Genomic DNA, 16,762 nt, shown 5'->3' on the forward strand with positions numbered 1-16,762 from the left:
GAGTCAGGAGACTATTGTCTATGTTTGTTTTGTATGTTTATTTTTATTTGAAAGTATTTGTTTTGGAGAGTAGTAAGATGTCCACTTTTGAATGAGTAAGAACACATCCGCCAGGTTAAAACTTCTCACCTGATGCAGGATTTACCCGCTGTGTCCAAGACACATTGCTGGCCTGTTTTCTGGTCTTTACTCGATTGTTGTCTCTTTGACACTGTTGTATCCTCAAAGACGCTAAACACTGTTTTTTTAAAATCCTATCACAATTATCTTAAAATGAATTATGTTTTAAACCAATAATTAAGCCATTAATATTTTAACAAAAAAACGATCAAGAATCAACAATAAGGAAAACGTACACATTTTGGATTCTGCTGGTCCGTTTTTTGTACGTCAATGCTGAAATTGAAAATAATGTTAACTAAAAGACGTTAATTGAGTTGAATTCAGGAAATAAACATAATAAGTTGTAATTGAGTCGTTTTGTTAATTCCAACATATTCACACAAGTTCTTTGATCCCATCTTTAATATGTCTTGCTGATGTTTTCACTTGTGTATCAATGCAAGCGCAATAATGAAGTGTAAGCGACTTTGGTTTTTACATCATATTACATGAATTAAACGTTTTGCCGTCTTTTAGAAATTTAAACGTTTGAAATGTGAAATTTTAACAAAGAAATAAATTAAGATTAACAACTATTATTGCATAAAAAACTAATGTATAATGCGTATAATACCGAGGATATTAATTATCATTAAATGATAATACGATAATAATTAAAATAATCATAATCATTATACATAATTATGATACTTACAATATGATTATTCCACTAATTTGATAAACATAATTTGTGAGGATTGACACATTTGTATTTTCTTGTCTTTTTGTGACATGTTATACATTTTTACAGCGAGTCTTCTAATCTTAAACAACCCATTTTGTTTTATCTATACGCCAAAAAGTATGACATAGGTCCTCATTTCCTTCATGGTATTATATAAAAAAAATACCTTTGTTTCCACACCAACAAATAACAATCATTAAAAATATCCCTCCAAGTATCATAGCCAATTCCATCGTGAAGACTTTATCCTTAGTATGGTGCTTTTCTATGAATAGAGACGATATATAATATAAAATCCGGGCTACAAACTTAAACTGAGGGAAACGTATCAAGTATAAGAGAACTACTACACAAGTTGTAATACCACCAAATCATAGTACGCCACATTAGGTTGTATACGAAAATAGAAAAACAAATATTCTCTTGAACTTGACAGTTGTAGATAAATCATCCAACATTTTATTGCAGTAAAAGATTTATGAGTCATAAACATATGTCTTGGGTATTTAAAAGCACCATTAATATTTTTTCTACAAATATTTTTTGAAAAGTGCAAATTTAAGAAAAACTAATAGGGGAAAATCAAAGGTGGTATTACACCTAATATGGGAAGCGGTACATTCACCTTGGACCTTGTGAGTAATCTCATGTGTTCAATTCTTTTTTTTGTTAAGTGAAATACTACAAAAAATTAAATATTCGGAGTTGATTGAGTCTCCAAAACACATTTTATGAGAATTTTTTACCTTGAAACGACAATTCCTTAAATATAAAGTTTGGTTCTTTTTTGGAGGGGGAGGGGGAGGGGGCCTTTTCTCCTTTTTTCTTTTATTTTGCTATGATAGAACATTTTCCTAGGAAATACATAAATAAATATAAATTTATAAGTTCATGAAATTATTTGTAATGCTGTAACAAAAAATTATTCACTAAAAGTGAAGCCTTGTATGTCCCTCTATGGAACGCAGCGTAAATTAATTTTGACGTAAGGACTTATTGAAACCTTCTTAGAGACAGTAAACTTGTATATGAAAGTTCATACTGCTAAAATATTTCAATTACTCATGTCTGATAACATTTCTATCATAAATGAGTGAAAGGTACCCCGTTATTTTTATTTTTACTTCCAGTGATGGTTATTTTCTTATATGGAATGAAATGTTATGTGATTTTTTTCTATAGTTCTGGACAGGATAAAACTTTACTCATGCTAAATATTTCTTTATTTGAAACATATAAATTCTACACATTTGTTTTTAAAAGTGCAAATTTAACAAAGACTAATAGGGGAAATCAATGGTGGTATTACACCACAACAGATGTTTGATTCTTCTCAGTTTGCATTGATATTTTTAATTGTTTAATCGCGACATAAAAACTAGGTTAACTATTAATGTAGTCTACCTGTTTTAACTATGATAGTATCTGATTTGCTACTTTCACCAGCTACAGTCTTAGAAAACACTCGTAGGAAGTAAACTGCACCAGGTTGTAAACCATAAAGTATAGCTGTAGATTTGTTTTCCGTCGAGACTTGACTCCATAGTGATTCAAAATGTTTACGATATTCTACGAAGAAGTTTTCTTGTAATCCACTATCGTGGTTACCCGTCCATTTGACTATAATTTGTGTATCCAGTGCAACAGCTTTCAGGTTTTGTGGTGCTCTGAGTTGTCCTACTAAAATAGAATATTTTTTTTATTGATATTACATTAGATAAATTACTTTCTTGAACAGACAATGTCTGTGTCGTAAGTGTTGCAAGCTTTGCAGCTTATGTTCATATCTAAATATAAGATTGTAATTGTGCAAGGTGACTGTGGATAACGTTGTCAATCCATCGTACGAACTTAATTAGCTTGTAACCCTCGAAATGAATATATGAGCTGACGTTATACACATGCTTTTATAGAATTCTCTATTGTATTGGGAGATAAATTCGCAATCGTAAAATACAAGATAACATTTATAACTAGAAAAAGGTGTAACGCAATATGTAAATTACCAGACCTGACACATATATTGTACATACATATCTAAACTAAGAAGACATGGAATGATTGCCAATGCTAGAAATAGTTTTTTTTTGACATAATTGCTTCCAAGGTAACTGTTCATGGAAAGTCATGCCATCATATCTAAACACCGTATTCTTATTCCGAGCCTACGGGTATTTCTCACTGATAACGCATGCTGAGCGGAGAAGCAGCAACTGTTTTTTTTTATAATTGAATTTTACCCGGTCTTATATAAGATCCAATACAACTCTGATTAGAGTGGACTATACTTTTTTAACAACATCGAGTAGTATTTTTTCATAACTAAAATCAACAAACATCAAAGTCTTACAAAGTCTTACAAGAAAAAACAACAACCACTTTATAAACTCCAAAATTCAGAGGCGTTTTCTGGATAAACCTTCGTTAGGAACACCCTAGATATTTCAAAGCAAAAACTTAACACGAACAGCAGCCGAAAATAATATGAACACAAAGGCCATAAAAATCAATCTAATATCACCGTTTGTAGGAGTTTACACACTAGCCTTTCAAGGCGAACACTCAACTGCTTAGAAGAATATACATTGCGAAATAAGTACTTAGTATACCTTATGTTTATGGCATAACATTGTGGCCACAAGTTAATTGTTGTTCGTTAAGTATTAATTTATATTAAGATCTATTTTCTTAATCTTGTGATGAATTTTATTTGGCAATCGCCAATGGCAGTCAGCAGGTTTAAAGAACATCTGTTGTTCGACCTGTTAGTCAATTGCGCTTTGTTTAAATATACTTTTTTTCACTTTTTTGGTCTTTTGAGAAATGTTGATTGTGCTGTATTTAGACCCTTCTACAACGAAATTTATTTTACATGCACACGTATAAAAATTGCAGTTTTTATCCAACGCAATCATAGATTTGAACGTAGTTTTCAATTTAGACTCGTGTATATGTATAAAACACACACACAAAAACAAACCAATATATAAACACCTATATAACAAAAGGAATATTAATATTCAAATAAGTTATGTTGACATTTGACTGCGTTTAGAGTGTCGAAATTGCATGCTGATATTGTAGATTTCGAATCTGTTCATAGGTAATAAATTTTACTCTACACACCACTTTGCCGCATAATCTCATTAAGAACAAAATTCACAACTTATTAAATCGGCATCTTAAATTTCAGAATGCGAACATACATATTCAGACTCTTTAAGAACATATTTATGTTACATTAAGCAAAAGAACTATACGTCAATTGGACCTGCTTTGATACAATAACTGCATTTGAATCTTTACTTAGATCAATCGTAACAACATCTATAAATATTTGGATAATATATTGGCTTTCAATAATGACGACTTAAGTTTGTAAACTAAATAGATTGACCCTGCTCAGTTGAACTTAAATTAAGATAATACTAACAATGAACACAGTCCTTTCCTGGATCTTAAAATACATATCTTTAGTGTAGAGTTCAAACCACAATTCACGATACAAGAAATGAGTTTTCATTTCCTATTGTTATATAATTTAATTTGGATGTAACATGCCTTCTGCTTGGCTGACGTTATTTTGTTATGAGCCCATAGACATAATTAAGTCATTTGACCGTGACGTCACCAACGTTTTCATGGTTCTCTACGGTTTAAAATGGAACTTAGAATTAAATTATAAGAACTGACTGTAACATGTGTTCTGTCTTTTCGAGATAGCTACGCGCGTTATTCAGTGTGCACCAAATTATTTACGTTATTTCTTAATTGACAGAAAAAATATTACAGTCATTCCTTAAATAACCGTTTTATATTGTGACGTTCTTTTCTCACATTCTTATTATGTTTGTATATCTCAACTTGTTCAATATGCTCGTGTATTTAGCAACGTTTTTTATATTATTGAATAAATCTTTGTATTATTGAAAAACATTTTCACCGGGGTTTTCTGTATCACAAACTAGTCAACACAACTACTTTATTTTATCATTTGTACAAGGACATCATTAGTAAATATAAATCAACATGCAGAGATATCATAATGTCAGGAATGTCGCATCAAATCTTCTTTTGCTTTAATGGTCATATTATTGACGAAGCACAAACATGTCCTAATTCAAAGTTTTGGTCGGGCTATTGTCTCTTTGCCACACTCCCGTTTGCATTCTAAATTTTGTTACCTACTGGTGTTATTCATCGTAGCTTTGATAACTATTTGCATATACCAAACAATATTGTTTAAAGCTTTGTCTGCTGGAACAACAACATATTTGTCCTAAAAAGAGTATAAGCATCCAGAACCGCGGACTTTTCTCCACTTTTTCTACATACAGGAATACCTGTACCAAATTAGAAAAAAAGATGTCTGTTTGCCACTTTTTTGTATTGGATGAGAAATGTCCGCTTTGATTTTTCTTTTGAGGTCGGTATTTTTGTTATTTTTCCATCAGTAACTTGAAGTTCTAGTTCCAGTTTCTGTTCTGATGAATTCAATTTCTGACCTTTGACCAAGGATTGTCTGAATTTTTCATCATTTACCGTGTAAAAGTTTCAACTTATGACATCACCAGCAGGACAATGAAGAAAATACTAGAATGATGATGTGGACAGTTGATATCCATGCAGTGGTTATTGTTGTTTCTTGTTTTCATGTAAGAAACGCAGCTGAAGTATGGGTTGCCTTTGGAACTGGGACACACTGTTCTCTTTACGAGATTGCTAACACTTTAGGACTAGAAAAGGTAAATACATTGCCTGTCTATCATGCATTCACTCGATACAACATTGTCTCATCGTTCGCAGTTAAAGGAAAAAATAAACAGTATGGAATACATGGATGCAGCCGTGGTAGCAATATATAATTTTATCTGCATATGAGATATACATTTTAACTTTTACCCAAATGTATGAGTTTTTATTGATTTCCTTTTTTGGAATTTACGTTGGAGTTCAGTGTTTTTGGTTAATATTTTGTATACTTTATTTCGAAGTGCACAGTTAATACACAACTATGTGTTACACGAAACATTGTACTGAGTACATTTTGAATAAGCTTCATAATCAAAATATGTTAATAGTTATCAAAGGTACCAGGATTATAATTGTGTACGCCAGACGCGCGTTTCATCTACATAAGACTCATCAGTGACGCTCATATCAAAATATTGATAAAGCCAAACAAGTACAAAGTTGAAGAGCATTGAGGATCCAAAATTCCAAAAAGTTGTGCCAAATACGGCTAAGGTAATCTATGCTTGGGATAAGAAAATCCTTATTTTTTTCGAAAATTCAAAGTTTGGTTAACAGGAAATTTGTAAAAATTACCACATTATTGATATTCATAACGTTTCCTCCAACTTTATGTAGTTATACCTACACATATATTTTTTATAGAACATTAATAAATATGTTAAACTTTAAATCAAAATCTTTTCGCAGTTTAAGCTACAAAAACATTTTTTTGTCATGCATCCGATTTCACCTTGAGAGATGCAAACGTCTAATGAAGCTTATTTGTTTTGTGAAATATTGCGTATTTCTGTTCAAAATATAATAAAACGTTTTCATGTATTTATTAGCGTGTTTAAGTAATATTCTTAGACATTTATATATATACAACTATTGGCTCCCATCTAGGCATGAATTATACTTGCACCTACCTCGGACAATGGTAAGAAAGTTTATTTCAAAACAGCAATTTACACCCGTTTTCATATTGGAGATATGTTGATGACATCTAGGGAATATGGGAACATAATTTAGATGAATTAAGAAAACAATCACGAAATGTCAAACAGTTTGCATCCGCGAATTAAAACATAAATGCGTTACTCAACTTAAAAAAAATATTCTTTGATGTGTTTGTACACATAGAAAATGGACAACTTAAACCAGATCTTTATACAAAATCAACTGATAAACACCAGTACTTAATTATTTCGTCAAGCCATCCAAATTCTGTTAAAAAGGCTATACCATATGACCAAGTATTCGTGTCAAAAGAATTTACTCAAAAACAGAAGAAAATTACAAAACAAGAAGAGAAGAAATAAAAACGCACCTGTGAATACAAAAACCGGTCCAATGAAGTTCTATTGAAAAAGTCGACAAATTAAACCGAGTAGATCTATTACAGTACAAACCGAAGAAAGCAAACAAAAGGGTACCCTAAGTAATTACTTTTTCCAAAGAACTTCCAAATGTTCATTCAATTCTTCAATTCTTAGAAAAAATCTTATAATTCTCATACAATCCAACAGGCTAAAGAAAATATTATCCGGTGATAACAACATAAAATATATCTTAGTGCACAACGAATAATTTACTATTTTATTAACAAACTAATGGATGTGGACCATGAGGAACACATTGTGTATTATGCTCACATATAAATGAAACAAAGGTATTTTGTAATAACACCGGCAAAGAATATACCATTCAGAGACAACAAAATTTAAAACCGTAGGCGTAGTATATGCAATTAATTGTACAAAATGTAAAAAAAGTTATATATGTGGGACAAACAGGTGATACACTATTTCAACGGATGCTATTGAACTTTTCAAAAATACGAACAAAAAAAACATAAGATGCAATAGCCCACCATTTTATTCAACACAATCATTCGATGACAAATATGAAAGTTACCGCCATAGAAAAAGTATTTGGGACAGAAATTTACAGATAAAGTAAAGAAATCTTTTGGATAAAAAAATAAAAACTTTAGAACCTGAAGGACTCCACATAATGTAAGAAAGATAACAACAATATTTATATTAAAAAACAGTAAAACGCGGCAAATGCACGTCATATTAGTTGTTATAACGTAATGTATTCAAGCATGTAATTGTTGTTTAAATTTTGTAATTTATTCCAATGAAGAAAGCCGTAATGGCCGAAACGTATGGGAATTTGTGTTAACGTTTTATTATATATACAATAGATTATAATAAAGTTTAAATTGAAAAGATGTTATGTCACAAACACAAGGTGTCAATCGTTTTTTTTGTACACCAGATCTAGATTTCGACAATATATGTCTCTTCAGTGATGTTAATGATCGAAACAGTATTTGGAAGGCCATATAATTTACCCTCAATTGAGGATAGACTCTTGAATGTTAAGAGTCAATATATGATAAACGGATCATAAAAACCGGATGGGAAATATGATAAATTCCAAAACGAAAAAAAATAACAAGTCTAAATTGAAAACTACGTTCAAACCTATGAATGCGTTGGATAAAAACCGCAAGTTTTATACGTGTGCATGTAAAACAAAGTGCATTGTAGAAGGGTCTAAAAACAGCACACACAACATTTTCAAAAAGACCTAAAAAGTGAAAATATTTTTTAAACAAAACGCATTTGACTAACAGGTCGAGCAACTAATGTTCTTTAACCCTGCTGACTGAAATTGGTGATTGCAAAATAAAATTGATCACCAGATGGAACAAAATAGATCTTAATATAAATCTAATACTAAACAGAAAACAATAAATTTGTGGCCAAGATGTTATGCCACCAAGGTGTCAAAATATTTTTGGACAGCAGATCTTGATTTCGACAATATATGTCACTTCAGTGATGTTAAGGTTCAAAATAGTATTTGGAAGGCCATATAATATACCCTCAATTTAGAAAGACTCTGTTGTTCTTCCCGTACCGGGATTCGAACCAATGCTACTGAGATATTGTGACACCAAATCGAATGCACTGTAGCCGTCCTGCTAGACCACACGACCACCTGGGCTTCACAATAATAAAACTTTCGGTGGCCGTGTGTTACATTTTCTCGTCAGTTTTAATCTAGCGTCGTACTACAGCACATGATATATAAGGAGATGTTATTGTTACAGATCAGCTCAATTATCTATAGTAAAGGATCCTACAAATTAATGCAAGATACTTTTACAGAAAATACTTATATTTATAAGTACGTCTGAGTTAGTGACAACTATATATATAGAATCTGATGTACAGTAGTTGTCGTAAACGAAAGTAAATGCTGAAGTTCGCTAATCCAAACTTATTTCTCAGTGTTATTGTATATGAACGGAAGTCATGTTTATTTTCTATGTTCATTGATATGACCAGTCTACTGCCATTCACAGTTACAGTGTTGTTGTATACTTTGTCCATCAACCTCCAAGTTTCCAGAGTATAATTGTCGTTACAATGAATCTTATCCTCACCAATAACAGTAAAGATCGTAATCTCTGGATAACTAACGAAGTCAACTGTAAGGTTTCCCACTTGACCTTTAATTCCGTATTGTGTGTTATTGTTGGAGGTTACAAAATATGGTTTCCCTTGAATGATATTTAGAGAGGTTAATGTCTTTTTAAAAGCGAATTATGTACATTATTTATTATTAAAAAAGAACAGATTTTTATATTAATTTGTTAGATCAATTCATTATTAAATCTTGTGTTCCAATACATTTAAACATCGAAATGAGATATTTACATACTTTTTTATACAAAACTCGATACAATAAGATAGCAACAGTCATGCATTGTTGAAATGCACTTCTGATGACAAATTGGTACCGTAAAAGTATTTTTTTGTGTTGTGTCTTTATTTTGTCCCGATCCCTTAACAAAATTGTTGAGTTCATAAAATTACTCGACAGTTATTTGATTTTAATAAAATGCCTGAGTGAAAAATTCTCACCTTGTGCTTTGAGAAAAAATTCTCCTCGAACGAAAGAGTTGCTACCATTCAACGACACATTATTAGAAGCGTGACAAATATAAAGTCCTCTGTCGTGATGGCGATCGGTTTCTCCTGTGGTGTTTGGAAGTATTAGTCTACCACTACCATCGTCCGGCAGATATCTGATCAGATCAGAATAGTCAGACCTATGTTCCCACTGTTTATAGATGTATTGATCTGGTACCCCATGAGCTTCACAGTTTAATTGTCTGTAATTGCCATGGTCCTCAAATGTGACCAGTACTGTTGGAGGATCTGTGAATTAAGAACAACAAATTATGTAGTAAATTGAGTTGACAATAGTTTACCAATGCTGAAATCTTATAAAACGGCATTTATCTATTATCTATGTCAGAAAAATCACACGTTATGCTTAATCATGGAGAAGGTTCTTTAGTTTATAATGAAATGAAAATAAGCTACAGCATTATGTTAATCAGCAATATTAGGTGATGATGTATATGTGGTTATACTGAACACTTGATTTTAAGCTACAATTAAAGTCACAATGTTTGTGTCTAAATAATTGCATGTGTATCATTTGCAGAGATTACTCCAGGTGTTTTCCTGTGGTACGTGTGTAGGGATGAGACACAGAGTTAAGTTCTGCAAACAATCACGAGGTATTTTCACCCACTTGATATTGAATATTGAACTATGGATAGCTTTAAGCTTAACATACTTATTATGGACGTTATCTAAGTGAAATGACATTAGTATAGTGCAAAACTATCTCAGACGGTTAATACTTAACATAGCCACGTTTTAGTGTTTTGTGGCATTCTATTCTTTAAATTATCATTTTTGTTTTAATTTGTTGTGTTATTCTTAAGTTTATGTTATTTCATAACAAGATGCATTATTATTTTTGCCAACATTTTTTTCCAGAATCCAATGACCCTTATCGTAATATTTGTAATTTCGAAAAATGTGCGATTGTACAATTTTTTTCTTTGTGTATACATGCAATTCATGGACCATGAAAATATGCGTAAAAATATTATGCATTATATGCAATTATGTAGATTTTGGCAATTTGATAATGTTTTATTGTGAAATTAACAATCTTGGAACTTACAATATACTTCAATTGTAACGATATCTGAAGCGCTGCCGGCCATATTTATGACAGTGCATCTGTACTTTCCTGCATGTTGTCTATTTATGCTCTTAATGGTCAAATACTGCGATCGCTCATCCAGTGGACTTTTATGCTGGAACATTTCCTCCCATTTCAGTTCTTTTACTTCGTGGTTTGAACTGTAGTTGCAATACAATGTCAAATCTTCTCCTTCAGTAATACCAAGTGTTTTATTCAAGGAAATCAATACTACTGGCGGCACTGTTTACAAAAAAAAAACATAACCGCGATTATACACAACTTAAGAGTTGAACAGATAAAACAACAATATAGCTTCAACATACAATGTCTCGAAAAACAAATTATCTCAATTCAATTGATCTACAAACTATATTAGTTTTCGTCTTACGAACTAATTGGAAAATTAGAAAGTTAGCAATGTATGGTCCGAGTACACAGTTATCGTCCTTTGATTTTCGTTGTCCACGAATATAGTCCTTAGTGTGGACAGAGTGTTACTTGACAATGTGTGTTATACCCCTTCCAAATTTATTTCTCTATGTTTTATGCCTCATATTGCAAGTTGGGGGGTGAAATGACACTGTATCAAATATTTGGGTCATAAATATTAAGGTAAAGTAGAGATTAGGTCCAGCTGAAAAAGCACTTTGGAAGCTGTCAAAAGATTTCAAGACCCCCTCAACATAAAATTGTCCATATTTTGAGTTAGAGCTGATAAAGTTTTCTATAATTTTGATATAATTTGTCCCAAAAGTAGTACAACACACAGTAAAAATAGTTTTGAGAAAGCGCAGGTGGGATTTTTTAAATTTTCATTTATTGTCTAAAAGAAATGCACTACGAAATAACTGTTTACTCGGACCTATATGAATACAGAAATAGCAGAATAGCAGAAAAATAACAATATCAAACATCACTGTAGATTGTATCCAAGGCTTCCCCACCATGTTGGAAATGTATGATTATAATCCAGCAAACATTCGTACCGAACAACAAGCTGTAAAGAGCTTAAAACTTGACTAGTGTAAAACTATTTAAACGGTAAAAAAAAACCGGAGAAACGAGAAACACTTATGAATGACAGTAACTGTAGTTGTTTTCTTATTTATTAAAGCAGTAAATCTTTAATAAAAAACATTAAATCTTAAATTAACAAAATGGTGAAGATATTACGTTTTGTAACATTCTTTCGATGAAAAAACATCAACAAAGAAATATGGAGCTTGAATAAAGAAAAATCTTATGAATATGATATATAAATATATATTATAAGTACTTACTGAAGACAAACAATTGAACAGTACGTTCCATATAATATTGTGATATATCGCTTTTTGTTGCACATGTATAGTTTTGCAAATGGTCTTGTTGTTTCGGTTTGAATGAATAAACTAACGATGCTGTTGTTTTTTCCTCAAGAGTTTGATTGTGAACCATCCACATCAGTTTTCCATTCGGAATCCCATGAACAACTGAACAATGTAAATCCAATACATGATTTAGATATCCGTACACAATGTGTTGAGAATCTTCCTCTCCTATCGTTAAGTTCCTAGGATATGCTAAGAAATAAAGCATACAGTATAAAATTTTCGTTTTAATCGGAATACGTTTTTTGTGGATTTTGAAATTTTATTGTTTTTTGTTGCAAGCAATGGTCCGTAGTTGATCGTCCCTTTACGGTTAACAAACAACAAGTCTGATAAAGAAAACAAGATGAAGTAATGGCTTTGTTTCACTTTTTTGATTCGAGCGTCACTGATGAATCTTTTTTAGACGAAACGCTCGTCTGTCGCAAAGTTAAAATTTGATCCTTATCTAAGATAAATTTATTGTCAACCACTGCTAGTAGATTTGTTTAGAGGGTTTTTCCATCGCAGTAGTAAGCACCTCTTTATTGACATAAATTATTGATCATGATTAATAATTAATGGTTTATAAAACATTTTGAAATACTAAGTCTTTTCTACCTCAGGATTGGATTACCTAAGCTGTATTTGGCAAACATTTTTAGGAATTGTGGTCCTCAATGCTATCGTATTTATATGGACTTTAACACTTTTGATCGAGCGTCACTGATAAATCTTTTGTAGACAAAACGCTAAACTGGCGCAAATATAAACTTTCAATACTGCTGTCTATCATGAGTTTATATTGTTAATCGTCTATAGTCAGGTGCTTGTGTTAAACATGTTAAATGTTGTCTAGACAAAGCCATTTAGCAACTTGCAAACAAAGTACAATATGATCACAAATTTGAAGTCAGTACGATTGTTTCAAACTGTTTAATGAATAGTGGTGTTTTATCAAAAAGAAAACTTTGAAAATGAGATGTTTTGAAGTATGTATATACCTATTGTAATGACTTACTTCCTATTGTCAAAGTAAAGAATTCATCCCCGCCACTGCCCCTAACACATTTGTAGTTCCCTTCATCTTCACTGGAAAAACGTCGAATTTGCAAATTATAGTGAGGACTTCCATTGACATGTATAATTGTTAATCTGTTGGATTTAGAAAATTTTGGATTTATGATATCCCCATATCCGTATGTAGAATACTTTTCAGGTCCCTGCCACACTATCTGTTCATTTGACAACTGTTCACATGGTAAAACGACTGTGTCATTTTCAAAATGGTACAAAACGGTTACTGCCAACAACTCTGTAATAGTATTACTTAAATGGTTTTTTTTTAAATTAAGACACCATAAATATTCACTTTTACTACATATGGAAGACAGATATTTATTAGTACAGTGTGCATCTACCAAATAAAGAATATTTAGTCTATGCTAGCGCCTGGTAATGTATCCAGTGTGCTGTACTTGCATACATTAGAGAGGGGAAAGACACATCCCACTTCTGGGTGCTCGATATTTTCCTGCGTAAGAAACCCATTAGTAGCCTAGTGATTTTTTTCTGGTCTTTGGTCGGATTGTTGTCTCATTGATACACATTCCACATTTCCATTCTGTATTGTTAAAATGAACAATGTTACTTCTTCAATCATATCATTACCCGACAATGCAATTATGTGATATTGTTTAAATCTTCATCGCGGCAGATGATATGGTACATGAAAATATATTCAAATAAGGTGATTGCAACAAATTACCTTTCAAGTCACTCCGCTTACAGAACAGTTTAACTTACAAAGAAACATGCTAGTACGTAGAAAGCCATCAAGTGCCTTTAATAAATACAAAACAGACGACTGTCGAGGCGAAAGACACAAAAGAGGCATTTAAATTTGAAAATGAACTCTCAGGCTAAAAATGAAAGACAAACCGTCATACAAGAGTACAAAAACACAATGAAAAAATATATAATGCGACATTTTGAAATAAACAATGGTTTGATATCTTACCTGAAAATGTAAAGAAAAGACAAAACAGTTGTGAAATTCTGATTCTCAATCCCTAAAAATATAAATATATAATAGTGACAAAATATGAAAAAAATGATCAACCTGGACATTCGTTACCCTTACTCATTATGGTATTTTTGAAAGCAGCATGACATCAGCTTAAGTTTGGAGGAGTATCAAACAAAGATACATTAATCTAAAACAAAAGAAAGTAAAATAAGGAAAAAATCTGAACTCTAACGGAATTCTAACGGAAAGTCCGTAAGTAAATGGAAAAATCAAAAACACATAAAATGAATAGCTGTCTTAATGACTTGATGAAAGCATTTTTCTTTGTAGAAAGGTGGATTAAAGGTGGTTTTATAGCTAGTTAAACCTCTCAGCATGACAGTCACAGTTTACCATTATAGTGACAACGATATGTGAACATAAGACCTGTCATTATATCTAATAAAAAAGCTAGTTTATGAGTTCGCAGTAACTGTTGCTCCTTCAACCATAACTGTGGTATTTCTGTGTTATGTAATCAGAAAAGTGGTTGATAGTCACTCATCTGTATTTGGATATGATGATGTCTATCACCCTTGTGAATCATTTCACTTTTGCATATTCCTTATTGCTACATGTACATACAGATTAATTGTTTATATTTCAAAATGTCTAATACTTACCATTATCTCTACATAGTGATACAATACATGGCTTTAAATTAAATATTTCCTCTTATTAGAGTTCAAAACATTAAAAAAAAAATGATTTGATAATTTCCTTCCTTTCACCTTGACAGGAAATACTTATGGAACACATGTTTCATTTCAAGTTCCGGTAATTTGAGTTAAATTTATTATAATTATAATTGTTATCTTGTGTTTTATATAAAATTTGAAGTAGGTAGCATATATAGATTTTCATAATCCATTTCAATGTATATTAGCGTTTGTTTTTGTAGCAATTAAATGTTTCTATTTTGTCTTGTTTTCTCTTATGGTTGCTGAGTTTTCCTCAGTTTTTATTTTCAAAGGGATATGTTTCAATTAATTTCGATTTATGACTATTGAACAACAGTTTACGTAACTCGAAAGGGTCGAAAGATACCATAGGAAAAGACAAACAGACAAAAGGACGCCTCCGGGTGCGGGAATTTTCGCTACATTGAAGACCTGTTGGTGACCTTCTGCTGTTGTTCTTTTCTATGGTCTGGTTGTTGTCTCCTTGACACATTCCCCATTCCCATTCTCAATCTTAAATAATAGGTCGCAAGCCACAACTTAGAAAACTAGAGACTAAGCAACATGAACTCTAAAAAAAATGGTGGTGATCTCAGTTGCTCCGGAAGGGTAGCCGGATCCTGCTCAACATATGGCACTGTCGTGTTGCTCATATTATAACAAGCCTAGTAAATAGTCAGTAGGTCACATTCGTTGAAAGGGAAGGAGTTTGTTGTTACGATATAAGAATCCGTTATCATCTGTGAAACGGGTATTCCATAACGGCCAACTAACTCGTGATGGCGTCAAGACAATTGTCGACGGGATGATTTTAACCTTACCATTTGGAACTCTTGCTTTATTAGCTTCCTTGTAAGCAGAAACCTCCTTTAAAAAAATCATGATAGGAAATAAACTCGGGAATATCATATCAATTGAGAGATATATACTCCGTATACAGGCGCGGCTTGTGTGTATGCTGATACATTGAAATGGAAATTTCACAATTAGAGTGCTGAAATCATCTTTGTTGTCGTAAATGTTTGTTTTCAACTGACTATCCTTGTCAATTTCTAAAGGTAATTCAAGATATGACTATCATATATGTTGTAACTTTAATACAGTAAAACCTGTATAAACCGGCTGGCTACGGGACTATGAAAAAGGGCCGTTTTGGACAGTGAGCCGGTTTATTCAGGTTTCCGTTTTGACCGGAAGTTAATGACTTGTGCCGTCCGATATTTTGCATGTAAAAGTTCTCTTTGATTATAAATTATATCTGATGAATTAAAATACTTTCACTTCGTTTTTCATTGTTTGCATTTGTATCATAATGCTCGCGTTGTTTGGATTGTGAGACGAGAGTTTCGATTTACATCCATGATCATTAATTTGAAATGTTCAAAAGGCCGATTTAAAAGCCAGAATATTATCAAACGTAATTTCATCACTATCGAAACGTTGTCGTGCAGTCTACAATTTCCATTGATTGTTGTCATCCGGGTGTTTTTCATTATCAAGGTCATTTGTTTAGGGGTTCACAACAGGGAACCCAGGATTTCGAAATCACGATGTAAATTTCTTACTCCGCAATTTAAATTTGTTTATCCCAGTTACAACGTTATTTCAATCCGATATATATTCGATGTGTCCTTTCGTTAATAAATAGTACAGCTCACTACTGTACGACTATAAGTTCACAGTTAAACACCTGACTAATTGATTATCCTGAAAAGCCATATTGTTTAAACAAATATGTTTTGATTGCATATCGATCATTGAAATTAATTAGACAAACCGGTGTTGACAGGTAACAATTAATGTAATTAAGAGTATTGAGACTTTATTATTAGACCGGAATTCGGAATACACAGGGTCCGGTTTACAAAGGGTGTTTTAAAAAAGACTTTGAAGGGGAAAAATGGGACTTTTATTTTCGGCCGGAATGGACAGGAAACCGGTTTATTTACTTTTCTACATTGGTTAGAGGTATAGGGGGAGGGTTGAGATCTCACAA

The 16,762-nt window shown here is 32.1% G+C and overlaps 1 protein-coding gene across 1 annotated transcript; it reads right to left on the reverse strand.

Moving 5' to 3' along the window:
- Window positions 1-6,189: 6,189 nt before the first annotated feature.
- Window positions 6,190-14,807, reverse strand: LOC134681518 (hemicentin-1-like). The gene is made up of 8 exons (XM_063541157.1): window positions 14,710-14,807; window positions 14,039-14,090; window positions 13,040-13,333; window positions 11,950-12,231; window positions 10,646-10,909; window positions 9,526-9,822; window positions 8,831-9,161; window positions 6,190-6,223 (listed from the first exon to the last, which is right to left on the reverse strand). The coding sequence occupies exons 1-8, from the start codon at window positions 14,710-14,712 to the stop codon at window positions 6,190-6,192; spliced, it is 1,557 nt and encodes a 518-aa protein (XP_063397227.1). The 5' UTR covers window positions 14,713-14,807.
- Window positions 14,808-16,762: the final 1,955 nt, after the last annotated feature.

The sequence above is a fragment of the Mytilus trossulus genome, chromosome 8 (assembly GCF_036588685.1).
Source record: "Mytilus trossulus isolate FHL-02 chromosome 8, PNRI_Mtr1.1.1.hap1, whole genome shotgun sequence".
Classification (NCBI taxonomy): domain Eukaryota; kingdom Metazoa; phylum Mollusca; class Bivalvia; order Mytilida; family Mytilidae; genus Mytilus; species Mytilus trossulus.